The sequence below is a fragment of the Balaenoptera ricei genome, chromosome 5 (assembly GCF_028023285.1).
Source record: "Balaenoptera ricei isolate mBalRic1 chromosome 5, mBalRic1.hap2, whole genome shotgun sequence".
NCBI classification, from domain to species: Eukaryota; Metazoa; Chordata; class Mammalia; order Artiodactyla; family Balaenopteridae; genus Balaenoptera; species Balaenoptera ricei.
In genome coordinates this window covers 8494458-8513971 of record NC_082643.1, presented here as the reverse complement: position 1 = coordinate 8513971, position 19514 = coordinate 8494458, and the positions used below count along the sequence as shown (strand labels likewise).

The window sequence follows — 19514 nt, the reverse complement described above, 5'->3', positions numbered from 1 at the left end:
TATTAAAATAAGAAATAATTATTAAAAATTCTTTTTCAAGTAATTAAAAAAAAAAGAAAGAAAGAAAGAAAGAAGAGAGCAACCAAACCAAAAAACAAATCCACCAATAACAAGCACTAAAAACTATAGTAAAAAAAAAAAAAAAAAGGAAAGACAGAACCCTAGGACAAATGCTAAAGTAAAGCTATACAGACAAAATCACACACAGAAGCATACACATACACACTCAGAAAAAGAGAAAAAGGGAAAAAAATATATATATCGTTGTTCCCAATGTCCACTTCCTGAATTTGGGATGATTTGTTGTCTATTCAGGTATTCCACAGATGCAGGGTACATCAAGTTGACTGTGGAGATTTAATCTGCTGCTCCTGAGGCTGCTGGGAGAGATTTCCCTTTCTCTTCTTTGTTCGCACAGCTCCCGGGGTTCAGCTTTGGATTTGGACCCGCCTCTGCGTGTAGGTTGCCTGAGGGCATCTGTTCTTCGCTCACACAGGATGGGGTTAAAGGAGCAGCTGCTTCGGGGGCTCTGGCTCACTCAAGCAGGGGGAGGGAGTGGTACGGAGGAGGCGGGGCGAGCCTGTGGCGTCAGAGGCGTCGTGACGTTGCAGCAGCCCGAGGCGCGCCATGCGTTCTCCCGGGGAAGTTGTCCCTGGATCACGGGAGCCTGGCCGTGGCAGGCTGCACAGGCTCCCGGGAGGGGCGGTGTGGAGAGTGACCTGGGCTCGCACACAGGCTTCTTGGTGGCGGCAGCAGCAGCCTTAGTGTCTCATGCCCGTCTCTGGGGTCCGCGCTGATCGCCGTGGCTCGCGTCCATCTCTCGAGCTCGTTTAGGCGGCGCTCTGAATCCCCTCTCCTCGCGCACCAGGAAACAAAGAGGTAAGAAAAAGTCACTTGCCTCTTCGGCAGCTGCAGACCTTTTCCCGGACTCCCTCCCAGCTAGCCGTGGCGCACTAGCCCCTTCAGGCTGTGTGCACGCCGCCAACCCCAGTCCTCTCCCTGCGATCCGACCAGAGCCGGAGCGTCGGCTCCCAGCCCCGCCCGCCCCGGCGGGTGAGCAGACAAGCCTCTCGGGCTGGTGAGTGCTGCTCGGCGCCGAGCCTCTGTGCGGGAGTCTCTCCGCTTTGCCCTCCGCACCCCTGTGGCTGCGCTCTCCTCCGTGGCTCCGAAGCTTCCCCCCTCCGCCACCCGCAGTCTCCGCCCGCGAAGGGGCTCCTAGTGTGTGGACACCTTTCCTCCTTCACGGCTCCCTCCCACTGGTGCAGGTCCCGTCCCTATTCTTTTGTGTCTGCTTTTTCTTTTTTCTTTTGCCCTACCCGGGTACGTGGGGAGTTTCTTGCCTTTTGGGAGGTCTGAGGTCTTCTGCCAGCGTTCAGTAGGTGTTCTGTAGGAGTTGTTCCACATGTAGATGTATTTCTGATGTATTTTTGGGGAGGAAGGTGATCTCCACATCTTACTCCTCTGCCATCTTGAAGCTCCCCCTGAAGTTGTTTTTGAAACGCAGGCTTCATAGTGTCTTAAAAACTAATGCATCTTGAGTGTCTACTTGGTTGAAAATAGGTCCTAATAAGACTGAGTGGGAGGGACTTCCCTGGTGGCACAGTGATTAAGAATCTGTCTGCCAATTCAGGGGACATGGGTTCGAGCCCTGGTCTGGGAAGATCCTACATGCTGTGGAGCAACTAAGCCCGTGCCCCACAACTACTGAGCCTGCACTCTAGAGCCAGCCATCCGCAACTACTGAGCTCACGTGCCACAAGTACTGAAGCTTGTGAGCCTAGAGCCTGTGCTCTGCAACAAGAGAAGCCCTTGCGATGAGAAGCCCACACACTGCAATGAAGAGTAGCCCCCGCTTGCTGCAACTAGAGAAAGCCCGTGTGCAGCAACGAAGACCCAACACAGCCAAAAATAAATAAATAAAAATAAGTAAATAAATTTATTTAAAAAAAAAGACTGAGTGAGGAGGCAAGGTTGTTTCTTATGGATTATAGCAGTTGCCCTTTGGTTGTCCCTACATCCAGTCTTCTGCCTTCCAACTCCCCCTACCCAGTCTTTCTTAAGCTCTAAAATATATATAGTATAATTTAAAGTCATCGACTATCAAGCCCTCATTTGCCCGTTAGAGCTTACTGTCAGCAGCCCTTCTGCATGTGTAATACCTCAAGGAAAATGGATTTTACTAATCTTTGCTCTTTCCTTCAGCTAGAGTTCATCTCTTTCCTCAGAACTCCTATAATCACTTTATGTTTCTATTATTGAACTTACCACAGTCTGCCTTGTATCTTTTCTATCCCTTTCTTCTTGACTAAATTACAGTCTTAATAAGAGCCAGGAACATCTCTTTTCTTCTGATCCCCATGTAGTTTTGTAAAATGTGGTCATTCAGTAAATGTTCTTCAACTGACCTGAATGTTATATCGAACAGGATCAGGTATCTTGACTGGCTGGAGTTGCCAAGAACAATTTAATTAGGGCTGCAATATCAAGGTAGATATTTACAAGCTGAGAAATCTAAAACAGTGAGGCTGGAGAGAGTAGCAGATGCGGAAATAAATTCCATAGCCTGGTGTGATCTTTTCTTTTTGGGCACAAGGTGGCAGACTGTGCCCATTTCAGTAATTGCATGCAAGGCAGCTTAGTGAGGCTGAAATTTTCTGCCCTATTTTGGAAATCTATGTTTACTTAAAAAAAAATAAATAAATAAAAGTGAAGCTGGTGAAGCTTGGTGGCTGAAACCTGGGTTTGGATGAAGCACAGACCCACTATCTGACTGCAGGCTGTGCTTCCGGATCTCTGGTCCTTCTGTTTGGGACTCACCCCTCCATGTCTGCATCATCCCTTAGCAATGTATCATGGATATTGAAACATTTAGAGTTTCCCTTAAATGGATGAAGCAAATCAAACGTTGTCAGTGTTTTGAATAAATATGCATGAACACTGAGGCTTGGAAGGAGGAAACAAAATCTGACCAGAGAATTGAAATGTACAGTTTCCACACTAGGTAGCAGACTAGGACAGATAATCTTTGGAAGGTCCCACCTATAATCACCCAAAGAAAACATTGGTTTTTCTCTATCAGCTCATTTTTTTGTCTTTACAACAGCAAGTGTGTTTCATGTGATCAGACCATTCACATGTAAAGGTCTGATACAATCTAGATATAACTAGCAGGTTGATTTCAATTCATTTATCTGCAATTTAAATGCTAATATAGTTTTCTTCACTTCATTAATTGCCTTCAGTTGTATGTGTGCGTGTGTGTGTGTGCACCAAAACTGTCTTATTAGAAAAAAGCAAAGTACCTGTACTAAGGATAGTTTATTCGGGAATTCTGATTGTGACTAATTTATTAGGTGATATGTTAAGTCTTTCTATTGATACTCGTTTCTGTTATACCCAGAAGATGGAGAAGAACTGAGGGGGAAAATGTATTCCTTGTGTGCAGGTTCTAAGAAGCATTTCTTTCAGGTTCTCTCTCTCTTTAGAGATATATATGTATGTGTATATATATATATATATATATATATATATACACATACATATATATGCTTACATATTCATATATGTGCATAAATATATACATACACTCTCCATGTGTATGTCTATATATACATACATTCATATATATAATGTATATTATGTATTATGTCTATCTGTCTGTGTGACATACATATGGTAGTACAGTGAGTGTTTAAGAGCAGAGACACTGGAGCTTGACTGCCTGGATACAAATCCTAGCTTACTAGTTGGATCATTTTCTAACAGTTCTATGCCTCAGTTTTCTCATCTGTAAATGGGGATAATAATACTACTTGTGTAATAGGGTGGCTGTGCAGATTAGAGGATTTAACAGAGCATGGCACATGTTAGCCATTATGATTTGAGTGTAACTGATTTATTCCATAGCTTACACTACAGCTTTTATTTAGTAAAAAAAAAAAAAAAAAAAAATGTACCTTCTATCTACCCAATGTGGGAGTTTAGATTTTTTGAAAGCACCGTAATGTTGTATTGACATTGACTTGTATTCGTTTGTGTTATATAGATTATTCAACTCGGTAATTAAGGTGCTGTACAGAAAGTGCCAGTCATGATTTCTATTCGGGAACTTTCGTCTCAAAGAGACAAGAGAAATAATATGCACCTTGATTACTGTATTCCCTATCTCTCTCTCTTTCTTCTTCTCTTAGCCCTTCTCCTTGAGAAGAATGTCAAAAATGGAGAGGTGTATTCATTAGGAATTCAACTCAGCTATCAATAACCACCAAAAGAACAGTTGCTTAACAAATCGAGAATTGTTGAAGGAAAGAAGCTGATGGGGCTGGTTGAGAGACATCTCTGTGATTCTTCTGTCCTTTTGTGTTAGAAAACCTAGACTCCTCCTATCTCTTTTACTCTCACACTGCTATCACATTCACACTTCTGACACCAGATGTGTGGGGTCTTTTTCCCCACACCAAGTATGTCTGTGACCCTAGCTGGGTGTCCCCAAATTTAACTCAGTTCTGACACTATCTACCCAGAGATAGTGTCCGATCCCACAGATTAGGGGCTCAGTCCTACAAGACTGCCTCCCTCCCCCACTTCAGATGCCAATGGCAAGTCCATGTTGTCACTTGTGCTTCCAACCTATTGCCTGTTGATTGGAGGTTCCCAATACCCCCTCCTTGGGTTCCATTAATTTGCTAGAGTGGCTCACAGAACTGAGGAAAACAGTTTATTACTGTTTACCAGTTTATTGTAAAGTGATATGATAAAAGATACAGATGAGCATCCAGATGGAAGAGACGTGTAAGGCAAGTTCTGTGGGAAGGGATGCAGAGCTTTCATGCCCTTCTGGGTGAGCTGTTCTCCTATGATGTGTTCACACAACCTGGACGCTTTCTGAACTCCACATTTTGGGGATTTTTATGGAGGTTTCATCACATAGGCATAATCAACTATAAACTCCATTTCCAGCCCCTCTGCCCTCTCTGCAGAATAGGGGGTAGGGTTGAAAATTTCAAGCTTCTAATCATGGCTGGGTCTTTCTGGTGCCCACTCAGAGTCACCTCATTAGAACAAAAGACACTGCTATCACCCAGGAAATCCAAAGGGATTTAGGAACTGTGTGTCAGGATCTGGGGTCAAAGACCAAATATTAGAACAAAAGATACTCCTAGTGTTTTTATCACTTAGGAACTTACAAGGGTTTTAGGAGTTCTGTGCCAGGAACTGGGAACAGATACATATATATATATGTGTGTGTGTGTGTGTGTGTGTGTGTGTGTATACACACATATATATACACACACACACACACACACATATATATATATTTTTTCATATTATCTCATGCCCTTCCTTCATGGTCACAAAATGGCTGCTGCACCTCCAGGCATCATGTTGATGTTAAGCAAAGAGGAATAGGGTAAGAAAAAAAGGACGGGTGGTATTAACTGTATACAATCTCTTACCAAGAAGACAAAAAGCCTTCCAGAACTCCGCTCCTCTCTCTGACCAGGAGACTTAAGGTTAATTTCCAGAATGGTGTCACAAGGCTATTAGCTGGAAAAGCATCTACGCTAAAAGTCAGAAAAAAGAAATAGGGCTGAGATGATTTGGAATCAGCCAATGAGTAATATCTGCCAAAGTAAGTTTTTGTCTTGGTTTTGCATTTGTGCTTCTCCTTCTCAAATTCTCCCTGTTGCCCTCCCTCCACCCCATTCACCTCTTTGTCTAGAAGGAGGTAGAACTGAGAAAAGTGATAACCTGGAGAGTTGCTTCAGGAAATAAAATTTACTTTACTAGAAGTTATAAACGTGCAACAGAGGAAAGAGCATAGAAGGACATGAAGCAGGATATCTTTATTAGAGCAGAAGCAAAAGGAACTACTGGCTTGAGCAGAGTGGGATGTAGGGAGGCTCTCAAGCTTTACCCAGTGGATTAATTTCATAGCACTGCCTTTGCCAGAGGCAGAACTATTCTTGTTGCGTCTGAAATGAAGCACCACAGACAACAGACTTCCTTATAGATCATTTAATTACAGATTATCGTATGAGAGAGATTGTTTTTCACGTCTACAGAGCAAACAACAAAGGAAGGGTTTTGTGACACTCACAACCTATTTTTAAATGATATCTATTCAAATGTTACCTATTCCATGAATCCTTAATGAATTCTTTTTCCTTAAAAAAGCATCATAACTTTGAATAGAATTTCATAAAGCATCATAACTTTGAATAGGATTTCATACTGTGACCGTTAAAATAGCAACAGTTCTCCCCAGGAGGATGGGTTTCTTGGCTTATTCAATTCCTGGCTCTGTCCATCTGATCTGCTATCAGGTGGCTCCCCTTTATACTGTTAAGTCACAGTTGACTAAGTATTCAAATCTTTATCCTGCTGGGAATTTCTAGTCACCATCGCTCTCACTGGAACTGCCACTGTCAGATGATTCACTACTGTCATGCTTTTTAGGGGGGCGAAACCTCCTATTGGAATGGGGCTTTCTGTAACCCCAGGAACCTTTGCTTTGTGACACACCCTTGTTCTGCATAGAATTATGGGGCACGTAATAATTTTTCCTGCTGTGTGTTATTATGGCCCCTTCATTATTGGGACCATTATGGGAACCTATTTCATTTTTAATTTCATTATCAAGACCACGAGAAGGAATGAACTGGCCCTGACCTTTGCCCTTACTAGGAAATCTTTGTTTTTCATTTGAGGTTGCTTGATTCCTATTAGAATGTTCTGTGTCTTTTCTACTACTACCTTTGCCATTTTTCGGAATTTCATTAGTACTTTCAGCTCCATCACTACTGCCATCTTTTCTTTTGTCTTCTGTGGGTGCGTGAGGGTAATGAAACTCTATTTTCCCTTGATGAGCATTTTGGCTGCCGCCATCCACTCTGCTTCCTTCTTTTCCAGGGAGTTTCTTAAAATTGGTGCTACCTATAATGTTGTTGCTGCCCTCCACTAGGCTTACATCAGCAGCATTTGCCTTTTGGGCTGTTTCATCCCTGGTTCCAATGGTATTTCCACCATTCCCTTCTTTCTCTGGGATCTCATTATAACCTGGTCCTCTTGCATCAGGATTAATGGTCCCAGCTTCACTCGGGCTCGAAAACTCTGTTTGAATATCTGCACCTTCTCGGTCAGGACGAATAGCATCTCCTTTACCAGAAGTGTCCTTAAAAGGTGGACCATCTCCACTGAAAGGAGAGATATCATTGTCCTCCTGCCCTTGAAGGTCTGGATAACCACTGCCTTCAAAATCACTGGAGACCTTTTTGACTTTGGGGAGCTGTTTTAGATAGTCCATGTTGTGTTGGGTACGGTGGGTACTTTTGCTTTTTACTGGAATATTCTGGGCGTGTGAATCTCTTTGATGATTCTTCTTAATTTTTGAGGGGGCTTTAGCATAATTGGCACCTGCTGGAACTTTGCTTAAAACATTCCGGGGTTTGTTCTCTTTGATCTCTTCCCTCAAGAGTTCAATCACAGCCCCTGGCTCCATTGTGTGGGGCATGTTATTTCTGATGAGAGCTTTGCCAGATTCTTCTTGGTCATGTAGTTTGCTAAGAGCATTGTCTCCATCCTCAGTCCCGTGATTCCCGGTTGATTCAGGAGAAATGGACATCTTCAGGTCATTGTGGGCATTTTCTTTGTTACTAATCCTGTAGTCTTTCTTCATTGTCTGTCTATTTTCCAAAAGACTTTGGGATTTAGTGCTTTTGTTATTTTCATTGGTTCCAGGGAGGGACAAGTCTTTCTCTTTTTCTTGGACAATGTTTTCTTTAGGTGCTGGCTCTTGATTTCTTCTCTTGCCAGAATGGGGAAGAGCAATATTGTCTTTGTTTTTTTCTTCCTGCTGAAGTGTAATTTTCAACATAAAGTGGTTATTTTATGTTAAACTTTTAAAATTTAATAACTCTTAGGCAATAATAATAAATTTAAAAACCCCACCAGATACTTAATAAAAAGAGTCTTTTAACTCAGTAGAGATTTGTTGGTAGAGATAATTCTGGAATGGCCAAAGCAGGTTTCATGGAAAAAGAAGAATGAGCAAGGCTTGAAGAGTGGGTAAGATTCAAATACATGGAAGGAAAATGGTGAGACTATCTTAAGAGTAAGTGGCATATTCAAATGTTTGGAAACAGGAAACATTTGAAAGATAATATGAATAAAATTATAAGGCTAGAGTAGAGAAATCCTAAAGAGGATAATAAAGAAGAGAATCCAAATAAGAGAAATAAGTTTGGAAATATAGATTAGGGCCTGATTTTAAAGGAGGAGCTGACTTTAAAAAAGACAGAGTGTAGTCTTCATCTTGTGACTAGTGACACATTGCAAGTGAAATGAAGTTCATCTTTCAAACATGATTTTTCTTGCTCTCATTCTCTCTCTCTCTCTCTCTCTCTCTCCCTCCCCCCCACCCCCATTCTCTCTCTTTGCTTTTGCCCTGGTCTTCAAGGTATAAATCTTTTCCTCTTCTCTTTTTTCTCAACAGAAAATATACAAATAGAAGAATCTAGGTTCTGACATCCAAACAAAATATTTTGCAGCAGGTGTTGGCCACCCTAGCTTTTGTCTGAAAAAGGATTCATTAATTTTATTTTTTTCCCTCTTTTGTCATGTAATAAACCAGATTTGATAGTCTGGGTCAATAGTTCTCAAATTTAGCATTTCTCGTAACTATTTGGAAGGCTTACTAAAACAAAGACTGTTGGACCCAACGGCCAGAGTTTCTGATTCCGTAGGCTTGGGGTGGGGCTCTGGAATCTGCATTTGTGACAAGTTCCCAGCTGATGCCGGTGCTGCTGGTCTGTGACCACCTTTTGAGAACCACTCTTCTGGATCCTAAATTTAAGTAATGAGGTCCGGATGAGAAAAGTCCCTGAGAGAATAATGGGATGAAAAAGAGAAAGTGGAGAAGAAGAGTAGAGTGTTTATGCTTGTATCTCAATTTGTCCTTTTTTGCGGGGGAAAGGTCTGTAAAATGCTGCTTCATAAGCTGCACCTTACCAACTCGAGGTACAGCGAAGGTGCAAGAAGCTTGAACAATGTGGTCAAGAAGAAAGAGGGGCTGAGATTGATTTTGCCCACACCACTCACTGTTTCTCTGTGGCACAGGCTAGATATGGAAGCATCTGAGAATGGTTAGGAGCTTTCCAGAGGGAGTGAGGTGGCTCTAGAAGGAGCAAAGTAGATGGAGCATATATACAAGGAACAAATGTGGGTCATACGCGAACAAAGAGGGGTCTACATTGTCCGTGAGAGCCCGGAGAGCCTGAATCACCACTGCCCCGAGGCTGTACTGTTTGGTCCTAAGCTATTGTAGCCAGTGACTTCACCTTAGGGTACCAGCAGGGCAAGCAGTACACAAGGGGTCGAGCGACATTGTCCCATCCATGTCCGAGGATCCCACGTCCTCCTCTCCACTGTGGCTTGAGCCGTGTGTGTGCATATGGTATATGGTATATGCTGGATGGCGTAAGCCACCCCCAACTCCCTCACATGCGTGCACGCCATCTTAGGGGGAGAAGGAGAATCTGAGCATTTTTATCCAAAAGGGACTGAAGGGCTTCCTTAAAGAACTATTTCCATGATTAGATACCCTTAAGTTTAAACAGGTTGAATTTAAATTAATTTCTGCACGCTCCCTACCCTTTTGTTAGACCACGGGTAGGAGCTCTTGAGCAACAGAACAATTATAGACAGAATAAATACCATACTCTCCCTCCACCTCAGACATGTAGGGTGAGCTGAAATTTACACCACCACTACATAGACCTTTGAACTGGCGGGTAAAATGAGATCAAAATGAGAGCTATTTATTGAGGAACTGGGACATGTAAGAAGTTGGGCTGGGCGCTACATGTTCTAAGCAATAGCTGATGATTTATTGAATGGCAGAGACAGCAGTCCTGCAGGGGTATGGAGGGTGGGTGTGAGGTGGTGTGACAGAGACCTGGTATTCAATCAGGGTCTGCACAGACAGAGGGGCAGAGCTTTGTAGAACCTGGGACTCCAGGCATAAGAATCTGGTTTTATTTGGCAAGGGATGAAGAGCTACTGAAAGTGCATGACCAAGAGATTAACAAAATAAAAATCAGAGGTTTAGGAGGAACTGCGGTAAGAAAGCACGGTCAGGAGGGTGCTGGATTGTCCGGGAATGAGGTGTAATCGCTTGGATTAGGATTCTGCCAAAGAAAAACGCCACAAAGAAAAATCGTCTGCTGGTGCCCAAATAGAAGAAGGCTTAATAACTAGAACGTTGACATGCAAAAATGAAGACAAGAGAAAAAGCTAACTTTAATATTAGATGTGTTGATGTCTGTGGGATATAGAACCTAAGCTCAAAAAGCAACATCCAGTTAGAGACAGAGTTGGGTGTCACAGCCTCCCAGCCCACGTCCTTCCCAGTTTCTATGACCTATGGTCAGCTTGAACATCCTTGAACATTTTATGAGCTAATTACTTGTTACTTTTCATATCAGATCTTTTCATTTATGGATATTCTAATTTTTTCAAATTTTTTTAAACCTGCAGCTAGTAACTAGTATCCTTTTTTTTCCTGATGCAGCAATCCTTAAGGTTATTTCCTCGTTCATATAAAACCCTTCCAGGAAAGTCGAGGTTTTCTCCATATTCACTGGGTGCTTTCTCTTCTCCAGGTTGACACGTGCATATGGCTCTTATTAGGTCACTATGTTCAGATCCATCCTCAAATAGGAGTACTGTTCTACTCGGAAGACTGCCTGCTTTTATACATAAATTCTTAGTCATGTTGGAAGCTGTGGGGAATTGTTGACTCAGCTCACACTTGAACCTCAAGATAAAAATGGTTTACAGAAGTGCCCTCTATTCTTACAAAGCTGGCTCATATGCAGTATACAAAAGTTCCAAAGTGTACTATTTCTAAGATATAATTTGAAATGACTTATTTGGGGGAGTTATCATTATTCACTAATCTTTTATATTGGCAGATATATTCTGAAAATAGATAAGGTTTTCTCATGAGGAAAAGTATAATAGAAAAAAACTTTATAGTGAATTATTTCTGGATAAAAAGTATTTAAACATCTGACCTATTTTAAGACATTACATCTGGGAAATTTTTACACAGACATTTGTATTTTCCTTTGCAACTAAGTTCATTTGCTCACTGCTAATATACACTTTTGAGTTAAACAGGTGCATTATAATAATCCCTTCTTAATTTTTTTCCCCTCCCTGTTCTGAAGTGGGAAGTTTTGTTTTACCTTTGGTGCTTTTACTGCTTTTAAAACAGTAACGTGTATACTAATGAATTGTGTACATGTCTTTAAAGACTGAAGAGTTCTTTTATAAATGAAACATGAAACAACTTTTAAATTGTGATGCGTGATGGTCAATCATTTTTGCACTGCTTATGTTAAATGACTTCCTATGGCACTCTTGATTGTATGATGGTTGTACAGTCAACACATCAGTTGGCTGAACTGCTTTCCTGTCTCCATGCCTTAGCTCATATTATTCTTTTCATGGAGAACAGTCTCTCCCACACAAATGTTTGCTCAAATCCTACTCATCCTCCAAGGTCCAGTTCAATTATTTCCATTATGTAGCTTTCCCTGAACCCCACACTAGGAACTAATCTTTTCTACTCCAAGCCCTAAAGCATGATTTTTTGGGTACCACTCACATAGCACTTTGCACATTCTGTCTCGGGTTATAATAATCTTTGTAAGCACCTTTTGTTTCTTTTCTAACTCTAAAATCCTGTAGAGAAAGAGTTAAGTTTTCTCAATCATTTAATCTCTCATAATATCTTGCACAATAGGAAGCTCTCAGCATGTATTTGTTACAACCAATAAGTTTAAAAGGCAGCTAGCCTTAGAGGTGCTAAGTCTTCGAGATGCATATAAAGAATATTGAGCAGAACAGAATAACATTCTGAAGGGAAACTACTACTTTCATGGGGAATGAAGCCAGATTTGAAGAAAGTAAATAGTCCTTTTGCTGATGGCATTTTAAACTGTTTCTAGCTCTGTGGCCAGTGAATCTGCAAGAAAGGACTGAGTGAAAAGAATTATTGTTTTATTCCAGTGACAATGCCCTTATTCTTTCTCTTCCAAGCATCCTGACACAGATGGCATCATCTGTGCAATGAATTTAAGGGACACTAAAATGTGCCACTTTTTAGGCCAAAATGATTTCTTTCTAATCCATTCCCCCCTGCCCCATTAGAGCATATGGTAGAATATGTCCAGAAAACCCCCTTACAAAGAATCAAACTTTATTCAGAAGCAATAACATGAAAAACTCAATGGGTGTCCAGTATGCACCAGCACCACATCTGCTGTGGCAGGTCCTGAAGCAGGGCAGGGTTTGGGCCAGGGCATGTGGTAGCCCATCTGTGTCAGGAAGACACTGGGACACAGAGTTCCATAGCAGAGACTCTCCAGGAGCCTGGGACCGTGGGAAAAAGATAAAGGCACCAGCCATAGACAGAAACCCCAGAGAAGGCAAAAGTCAACTTTGTCTTCCCTACAGTTTCTCGTAATGTTTGTCCAGAGTTTGGCTCATGATAAAATCACTAGGATTCTGCTTACCTTCACATCAGTTTGATTTTTCCTCCCAGACGAGGTATAAACATACTTAAAAACATAATACCCATGTTTCTCATGGTGGCCTTTGTACATTATCTACAAAAACACAACATTGGGCTTCCCTGGTGGCGCAGTGGTTGAGAATCTGCCTGCCAATGCAGGGGACACGGGTTCGAGCCCTGGTCTGGGAAGATCCCACGTGCCACGGAGCAACTAGGCCCATGAGCCACAATTACTGAGCCTGCGCATCTGGAGCCTGTGCTCTGCAACAAGAGAAGCCGCGATAGTGAGAGGCCCGCGCAGCGCGATGAAGAGTGGCCCCCGCTCGCCGCAACTAGAGAAAGCCCTCGCACAGAAACAAAGACCCAACACAGCCATAAATAAATAAATAAATAAATAAATAAAATTAAAAGAAAAAAACCAAAAAACCCCACAACATTATATTAAGGTGGGTTTATCTCTTACTAAGAAGTTTTCTGGCTCTCTTTCTGATAGTACAAGGTATTTTTAACTTGGGTCAAGTCTATTTCTGCATCTAACAAGTGGTAGTACATCTGATAACCACAGGACGGCGTGTGTCAGCCAGCTCCTCAAGAGAGCAGCTTGTTCCTTTCTTTTCTATCTCTAAGTCTGTCTTCCCTGAGGATGACGGTCAAACAGTTCTCTCCCCCAGAGTGTATCAATTTTATTACCAAATTTCAATGGAAATGGAGCACTTGGAAATATTTTCAGGTAGGAGGAGGCGGGGGATGAGGAGAAAGGCAGACTTTACAGTATTCATGCTGATGTCAAATTGGCAAACTCACAGCATGAACATTCAGGCTCTTAAGCGTGTGGTTTTTGCCTTTGCAATTTTCAGCTGAGATAGAGAACGGAAGATTGTTAGTTTTTAGAACAGAATTTTCTGAGACTGCAAGGAGAAACCGTGGTAGGCAGAAGTAAGTTGCAATTTGGTGACACGAAAAGCTGAAGGTACTTATTTAACTTTCTGCTTGCATATGGAAAACTAACTCCATGTACACAGAATTCCCCCATGAAGACTTGTTAACTCGCTTCCCTTTGTTTTCTCCCTCATTTATCTCTCTGTTCTCATGTACACGTGTGGGAAAATATTGTTTGCTAATAACAATATCCCAGAATTTTTACTCATCCCTCTGAAGGACGAAATCATTGAAGAGAAAGAATTCCCATTCAGAAGGCTTTTCTCTTTTCTATCACACATTGTGTGAATTAAAGTGCCAAAATTGTGTTGTATGGTTTTCCATTTCCATTCTAGGTACACAAGAATATTTTGACAGTTAAAAATTTCCTCTTATTGACTTTTCTCTTTACAGAGTTGGAAGGGGTGTATTTGAGAAGAATAATTCTGTTTACCCTCTGTTCTTCCACAGAGTCCTGCTTCATTTTCTCAGCCTGTGGTTGCAATGTCTGAAAGGAAATAAGAAATAAAACTTCACTAAACACTTCTTTCTTTCATTTCTTCAAACAGTGAATGTTTCCTTTCTTTTTTTCTCTCACTGGGGTGTATTATTCAATGTGGAAAATCATTCTGACTCATAGAAGATGGGCACACGCATCACATTTGTTTCTGTATTGAAGGAGAATGCCGACCTTCCTCCCCCAGAGGGAGACAGTGCCGGCTCCACTACGGAACCACGTTCAAGTGCGGGAGAACAGCCGAGTTGGGAGGGGTGGCACTCCAGGTGAAAAAGCTTGGATGTCACTGGTATCCACTGAACAAGTTTCCCCTGGCACACTGGGAGTGTTTAGTATCAGTGAGCCCAAATCAGAGTTGAGTGATGTGGATTGTATGTGCATTGATTGTATAAGTTCAGTCATTGCTCTTCGAGTTAAGATGACCTGCTGGTCCAGCAAGAGTGAAACCATAGCCCTGCACCTAAGGGGAAGGAAGACACCTGAGGATGGGACTTCACTGTTGCCAGTTACCTGGGCAGCTTTTTCTTTCAGGGAAAGGGAAAATGACATTTTGAAAGGTTGTATTTTATAGAATGTGAGATACAGAATGACACTATAAACCATTAAGCTTTCCATTACTTCCACTATTAAAAATCCAGAATTTTACCTACCATCAAAGCCAAGAAAATTACTTCTTTTCAATTCCACAATAATTTTTCTCCCCTAACTGCATGTTTTATAATTCTACCCTTTATTGCCCTCTGCTGATGTCGGTTCTTGTGTGCTCTTGTGCATATAAATTTAGAGCATTGCATCACTCCTCAGAAATATCAAAACAGTTAAAATAGTTCTGGAAATGGGGGTATAGGAAAGAGAAAATATAAAAAACGAGATGGGTAGATATTAAGCAAAAGAAAGAAATGACAGTTTGGGGTATTCGGTATTTTCTTACAGAACACACACACAACATGTATTAAAAACCTACTTGATGGTATGTTTAATATAGTTCACGATAATAAATCATGAACTTACAACTAGGTAACTTATAACAAAGGCTTCATAGTCTAATTGCATATCAATGAATATTAATTGAATTGCATGGCCCAACAATCATCTTTTATATTCTTGCACTTAAAATTTTGTTTTTTAAGGAAACAAGAATGTTACCCTTAAATATGTCTTTTTGACATAAAGATTATTTTGAGCTGAAGGCCATTAAGAAGTAGAACATGTGGAAAGACCTTCCCCTTTTCTGCCTAAAGGCAGGAAGTAAATTCTCCTTTTACTAGAGACAAACTCTTATCAGTCCAGAGATGGCACAGAAGAATCTGGAAACAAATCTTGTTAAACTAACCCTAATCTTCCTAGTTAAGGAAGACAAGGACTCCCTAGTCCTAGTTGGACTTCCCCTAGCCCCTTTATCTTGTCAACTCTTCACAAATGTATTGTTTCTTTGTCTAAAAGGTATAAAAGCTTCCTGCTCAGGTCACTTCTTTGGGTCCTCATTCTTTTGTGAAGGCTTTCATGTACACGTAAAACTTTAATACAATTTGTGTGCTCTTCTCCTGTTAATCTGTCTTTGTCAGTTGAATTTTCAAACCCAGCCAGGGACCCAAAGGGAGTTGAGGAAAACCTCCTCCCCTAGAGTTTGAATTTTGATTATGATTCCAGAACATATGTAAGTGGCTTAGTACGTACTAATTTCTGATACCACCAATCTGTAATTAAGTACTTTAGATAATTACTCAAATAGAATCCATATCTGAAAGAAAACATTGCATTTAGCCATTCATAATTCCAAATTTGTCTCTTGTGTCCTTGCCGAACCTCTTTCATTTGAAATCTGCCCCCGTCCTTCCCCACCCGCCACCCCCCACACCCACTTGGCAGCTCTCCTGCCCTTGAACGTGACCCTGAAATGGAGACGGCATTGTTTCCCTCGAGTGAAGAAGACTGGCATCCTCTCTTGACCGGTGGTCACTGGGCTGGTGTTGACACAGCACATTTACTGGAAGATGGTCCGAGATGCCACTGCAGCTGTTCTTTGGAATGTGCCGCTCAAAACAGGCTTGTCCTCAGCTGGTGGGATGAGCTGGGTCAGCGGGGCCACGCCATCCTCCTCACGCCTAAGCCCGTGCCTCTGTGGCCCCGATCGAGCAAAGTCAGTTGTGTGCATTGGGCCTGGCAGATGTCTGTTTCAAGCAGCACGTCCCCCAGAGGACTGTTAGAGCACGTGTGCTGAGAGGGGACACGCTTTCCTCAGCTTCTGCTCTCCTCGCCGGTTGGCATAGCTCGTGCTCGTCAGTGCATTTCCCAGTTCGTTGCCCACTCGCTCAGGACCTATGTGTAAGTTCTTCTGACAACAGAATGACCGCTTGCTTCCACGCTTTTCCAACTGAAAAGGTTACTCCGGGAAGTTAGGATGTTTTTCAGACACTATCTAATTAGCAGTGTGACTCCTTTGCAGAAAATATCTGTAGCACTCAGCATTTTCACAAGATGACTTAGTCACACCCTGAGCACTCATCTGGGTGAATCAGAGGCAAGAAAAGACACAAAAGGAAATTGGAGCTTGATTTGGGTTAAGCTGAGGGGGACTTCTTCCCATCTTTAGCCTCGCTGGTGAAGACAAGATCGCTAGCAGGACCGCACAGTGTTGGAGTGTTGCAAGAATTACAGAAAAGGTCTGGTCCCTTCATGTTATCATGTAGTTAGAAAGTCTAGTTGCTTAGTCATGGAACATTCAAGTCAAATTCTCTCAGTTTTTGGTAAAATATTGAGAAATTCTTTTGACAGGTTATAATTTGGGTATATTTACTCACAAGCATTAGCTGATTGAAACACTGTGGCTGGTTATTGGTTTTCTCAAAAATATTTTTACTGGTGTCTCTCCAAAGGCAACACGTAGACATCTTGTAATTCTTCTCACATGTTTGTTGAGGGCTTCCTTGGTGACAGACATTTGTGTCAAGTGTTGGATGCGTCCTCTTTGTGTGGTACTTTATTGTAACTGAACTAGGTAAGTGCTACTAATTTAAAAAGACATCGCTTAAAAGAAAAATAGATGAAGAGAGCAAGAGATTATAGGATGCATAACTGAATCTGTAAATGCTTACTGGTGCTGCCAGGGTCAGGCTGAAAAGGAGCAGTCCCAAACAGATGATTCGCATCTTTGAGAATCTCTGTAAAAAGACAATAATATTTTACCCTAAAGCATTGCCAGTTATGAACTGCAGCCATAACAATAAATAAAACAGAAAAGTCTATACAAACCTCCTTCCCCTTAGCAGTCCATTTCCTCTTGTTTAAAAAAAAACTACATATAATTTATATCCAAGTGTAGAAACTTTAATCGGAGCTTTCATATGTCTAATTATTCCAATGTGAACATGAAAATTGTCCAATATTATGAAAACAATGAAGTTGGTTAGAAATGGAGTTCATAGACATATTTATTTGCTCTATTGTCAGCCCAAACTTTTCCCTTTTATCTTTAGAGAGAGACCATTTAATTGAATTATTTATATAATTCAGAATAACATTAAGCAAAGAGTCAGTAAACTTTAAGGTAGATCAATAGAAATGATGTAATTTGAACAAGAGAGAGAAAAAAGGGTTTTTAAATGACCATTCTTTTCTTTCAGTCCTTTATAAATACATTCTACTTCCTCAGGGACCTGTGTGATGGTAGCAATGGTCAACTCAGAATTCTATCTCTCAGAGAGGAAGTAAAGCAAAATTGTTAAGAAATAGGGTTTGAAAGTTAGATCTGGGTTTGAGTTCTTGGCTCTGTTATTTCATAGCCAAGGGACCCTGGGCAAGTCATTTAAACTCTCTAAACTTTGGTTACCTCATTTGTAAGATCTGAATAATACTTGTATCTGATGAAAAAATTCTTAGTTCTTTACACAGAGCCGGGCACATAGTAAGTGCTCAATAAAGGTTAGCTTTTGTCATTAAAAAAATAAACAGTTAAAATAAAAAAGAATAACAGTAGGTTAGTGTAGGAACTCATAACAGACTCTAGATGAATCTGCCAGGGTAGCAGGCTCTACTGTGAGGAATGAAATCTTGTTCACCACCGGCCCTGTGCCTGAATATATATCCTCACACTCATTAGCAAGGTATATGAGGTGGAAGCCACCTGTGAGCTGGAGACCAAAGCAATTTATGTAATAGTTATATTAATAGCTAACATTATCGAACACTAAAATGGACCAAGCACTGTTCTAAAAATTTGACATATATTCAATTAATTGAGCCTCACAGTGACCCTGTGAAGATAGGTGGCATTACTAGTCCTGTTTTACAGATTAGGAAATAGACACAAAGTCAAGTAACTTGTCCCAGAATTCCCAGGTGTTCAGGGGCAGAACTGGGATTAGCATCCAGCCAATGTAGCTCTAAAGCCAGACTCTACACCACCTTGAATAAGTTTCTACTCTTTTATCTTATTACAGAAAAATCTACATGTAGTTGATGTAAAGCAAATCATAGTATTTTCCTGGGATCCACAAAATGATGTTTAAAACACTAACATTTTCTTATGGATAAAGGTACATGTTTATATGCTAAGAGGATCTAGTGAGTTCATTTAAGTCAAGCAGCCATTAGATTGAAAAAGAAAGTCAACATAATTTTGGATGACTGATCTGTTGGTTTTGATATTAAGTATTTTACTAACTACCACACAGACATATAGCAACCAACATGAGAAGTAAAATTTTATACCACTCTTTGATATTACTTGAGAGAAAAGTACTTTTAATAGGAAAAATAATCTAAATACTGTTGCAATCTTTAACCAGCTCAAGGTAAAAGCTTTTATTTGGAGAAATAAATATAACTTTTAAATGTATTCTAAAATCCTGGACTATTCTCTTCTAAATTAATACAATTTTAAGGACCTTAATCCTAGCTATAATGTAGCTTCCAAGCGTTTTAGAGGTTAGGACAGTACAAGTCAAGTATCAAATGACAATGCTGATCAGTAGAAATATCAGTCCAGATGAGGTTTGAAAGTATAAGTCTGATCATATTATCCTTATTCTGTCTTATAAGCAAAGGTGTAGAGTAAAATTGAAGTCTTTGAGTTATTGTGGAGCTTGATAATGTTGGTAGTCAAATCAGAGGGAAAGTTGCCACCAAACCACCAATTTTAGTTGATCATTTCTAGAGCTTGGTAACACACTTTCTTTTTCTAAAACAAAGCACTAAATAGTACACAGGTGTGCTCAGTAGAGAACACTTTCAATATGCATTCATTTTCAAAAGCAATCTCCCTACCTGGATGGCATGCATCTTAAAAATGTGAACTACGTTATAAAGTTGTTATCAAGAACATCAAGAGAGCCAAATTACCTGGGGATCTTTGACCTTCAGAATACCTGGTTTCTTCTGCAGAATTAACAGTGTCTGGGCATTCTGCTGAAATTTAAAGTTTGTTAGAGTTCCCAATGGCCAATCAGCACTGGCTCACTTAGCGCTAGCAAACAATTTGTTACCAGTGCCCACAGATAA

At 40.9% G+C, this 19514-nt stretch overlaps 1 protein-coding gene and 1 long non-coding RNA gene across 2 annotated transcripts in view; one reads left to right on the top strand and one right to left on the bottom strand.

Annotated features, from left to right (window-relative positions):
- LOC132366331 (uncharacterized) overlaps positions 1-19514 on the top strand; it is a 187613-nt gene that overhangs the window by 108892 nt on the left and 59207 nt on the right. The window lies entirely within an intron of this gene.
- On the bottom strand, positions 6395-19376 carry MEPE (matrix extracellular phosphoglycoprotein). The gene is made up of 5 exons (XM_059923888.1): positions 19356-19376; positions 17111-17176; positions 13953-14006; positions 12582-12674; positions 6395-7855 (listed from the first exon to the last, which is right to left on the bottom strand). Exons 2-5 carry the CDS (start codon positions 17162-17164, stop codon positions 6395-6397), a joined length of 1662 nt encoding a protein of 553 aa, XP_059779871.1. The 5' UTR covers positions 17165-17176; positions 19356-19376.

Coding starts and splice junctions, on each gene's coding strand:
- MEPE (XM_059923888.1), bottom strand. CDS start 17,164: ATGCGAATCATCTGTTTGGGACTGCTCCTTTTCAGCCTGACCCTGGCA. Junction 14,007..17,110: donor GCCTGACCCTGGCAGCACCA/GTAAGCATTTAC, acceptor ATTTCCTTTCAG/ACATTGCAACCACAGGCTGA. Junction 12,675..13,952: donor ACTCTGTGGAAGAACAGAGG/GTAAACAGAATT, acceptor GTGTTTTTGTAG/ATAATGTACAAAGGCCACCA.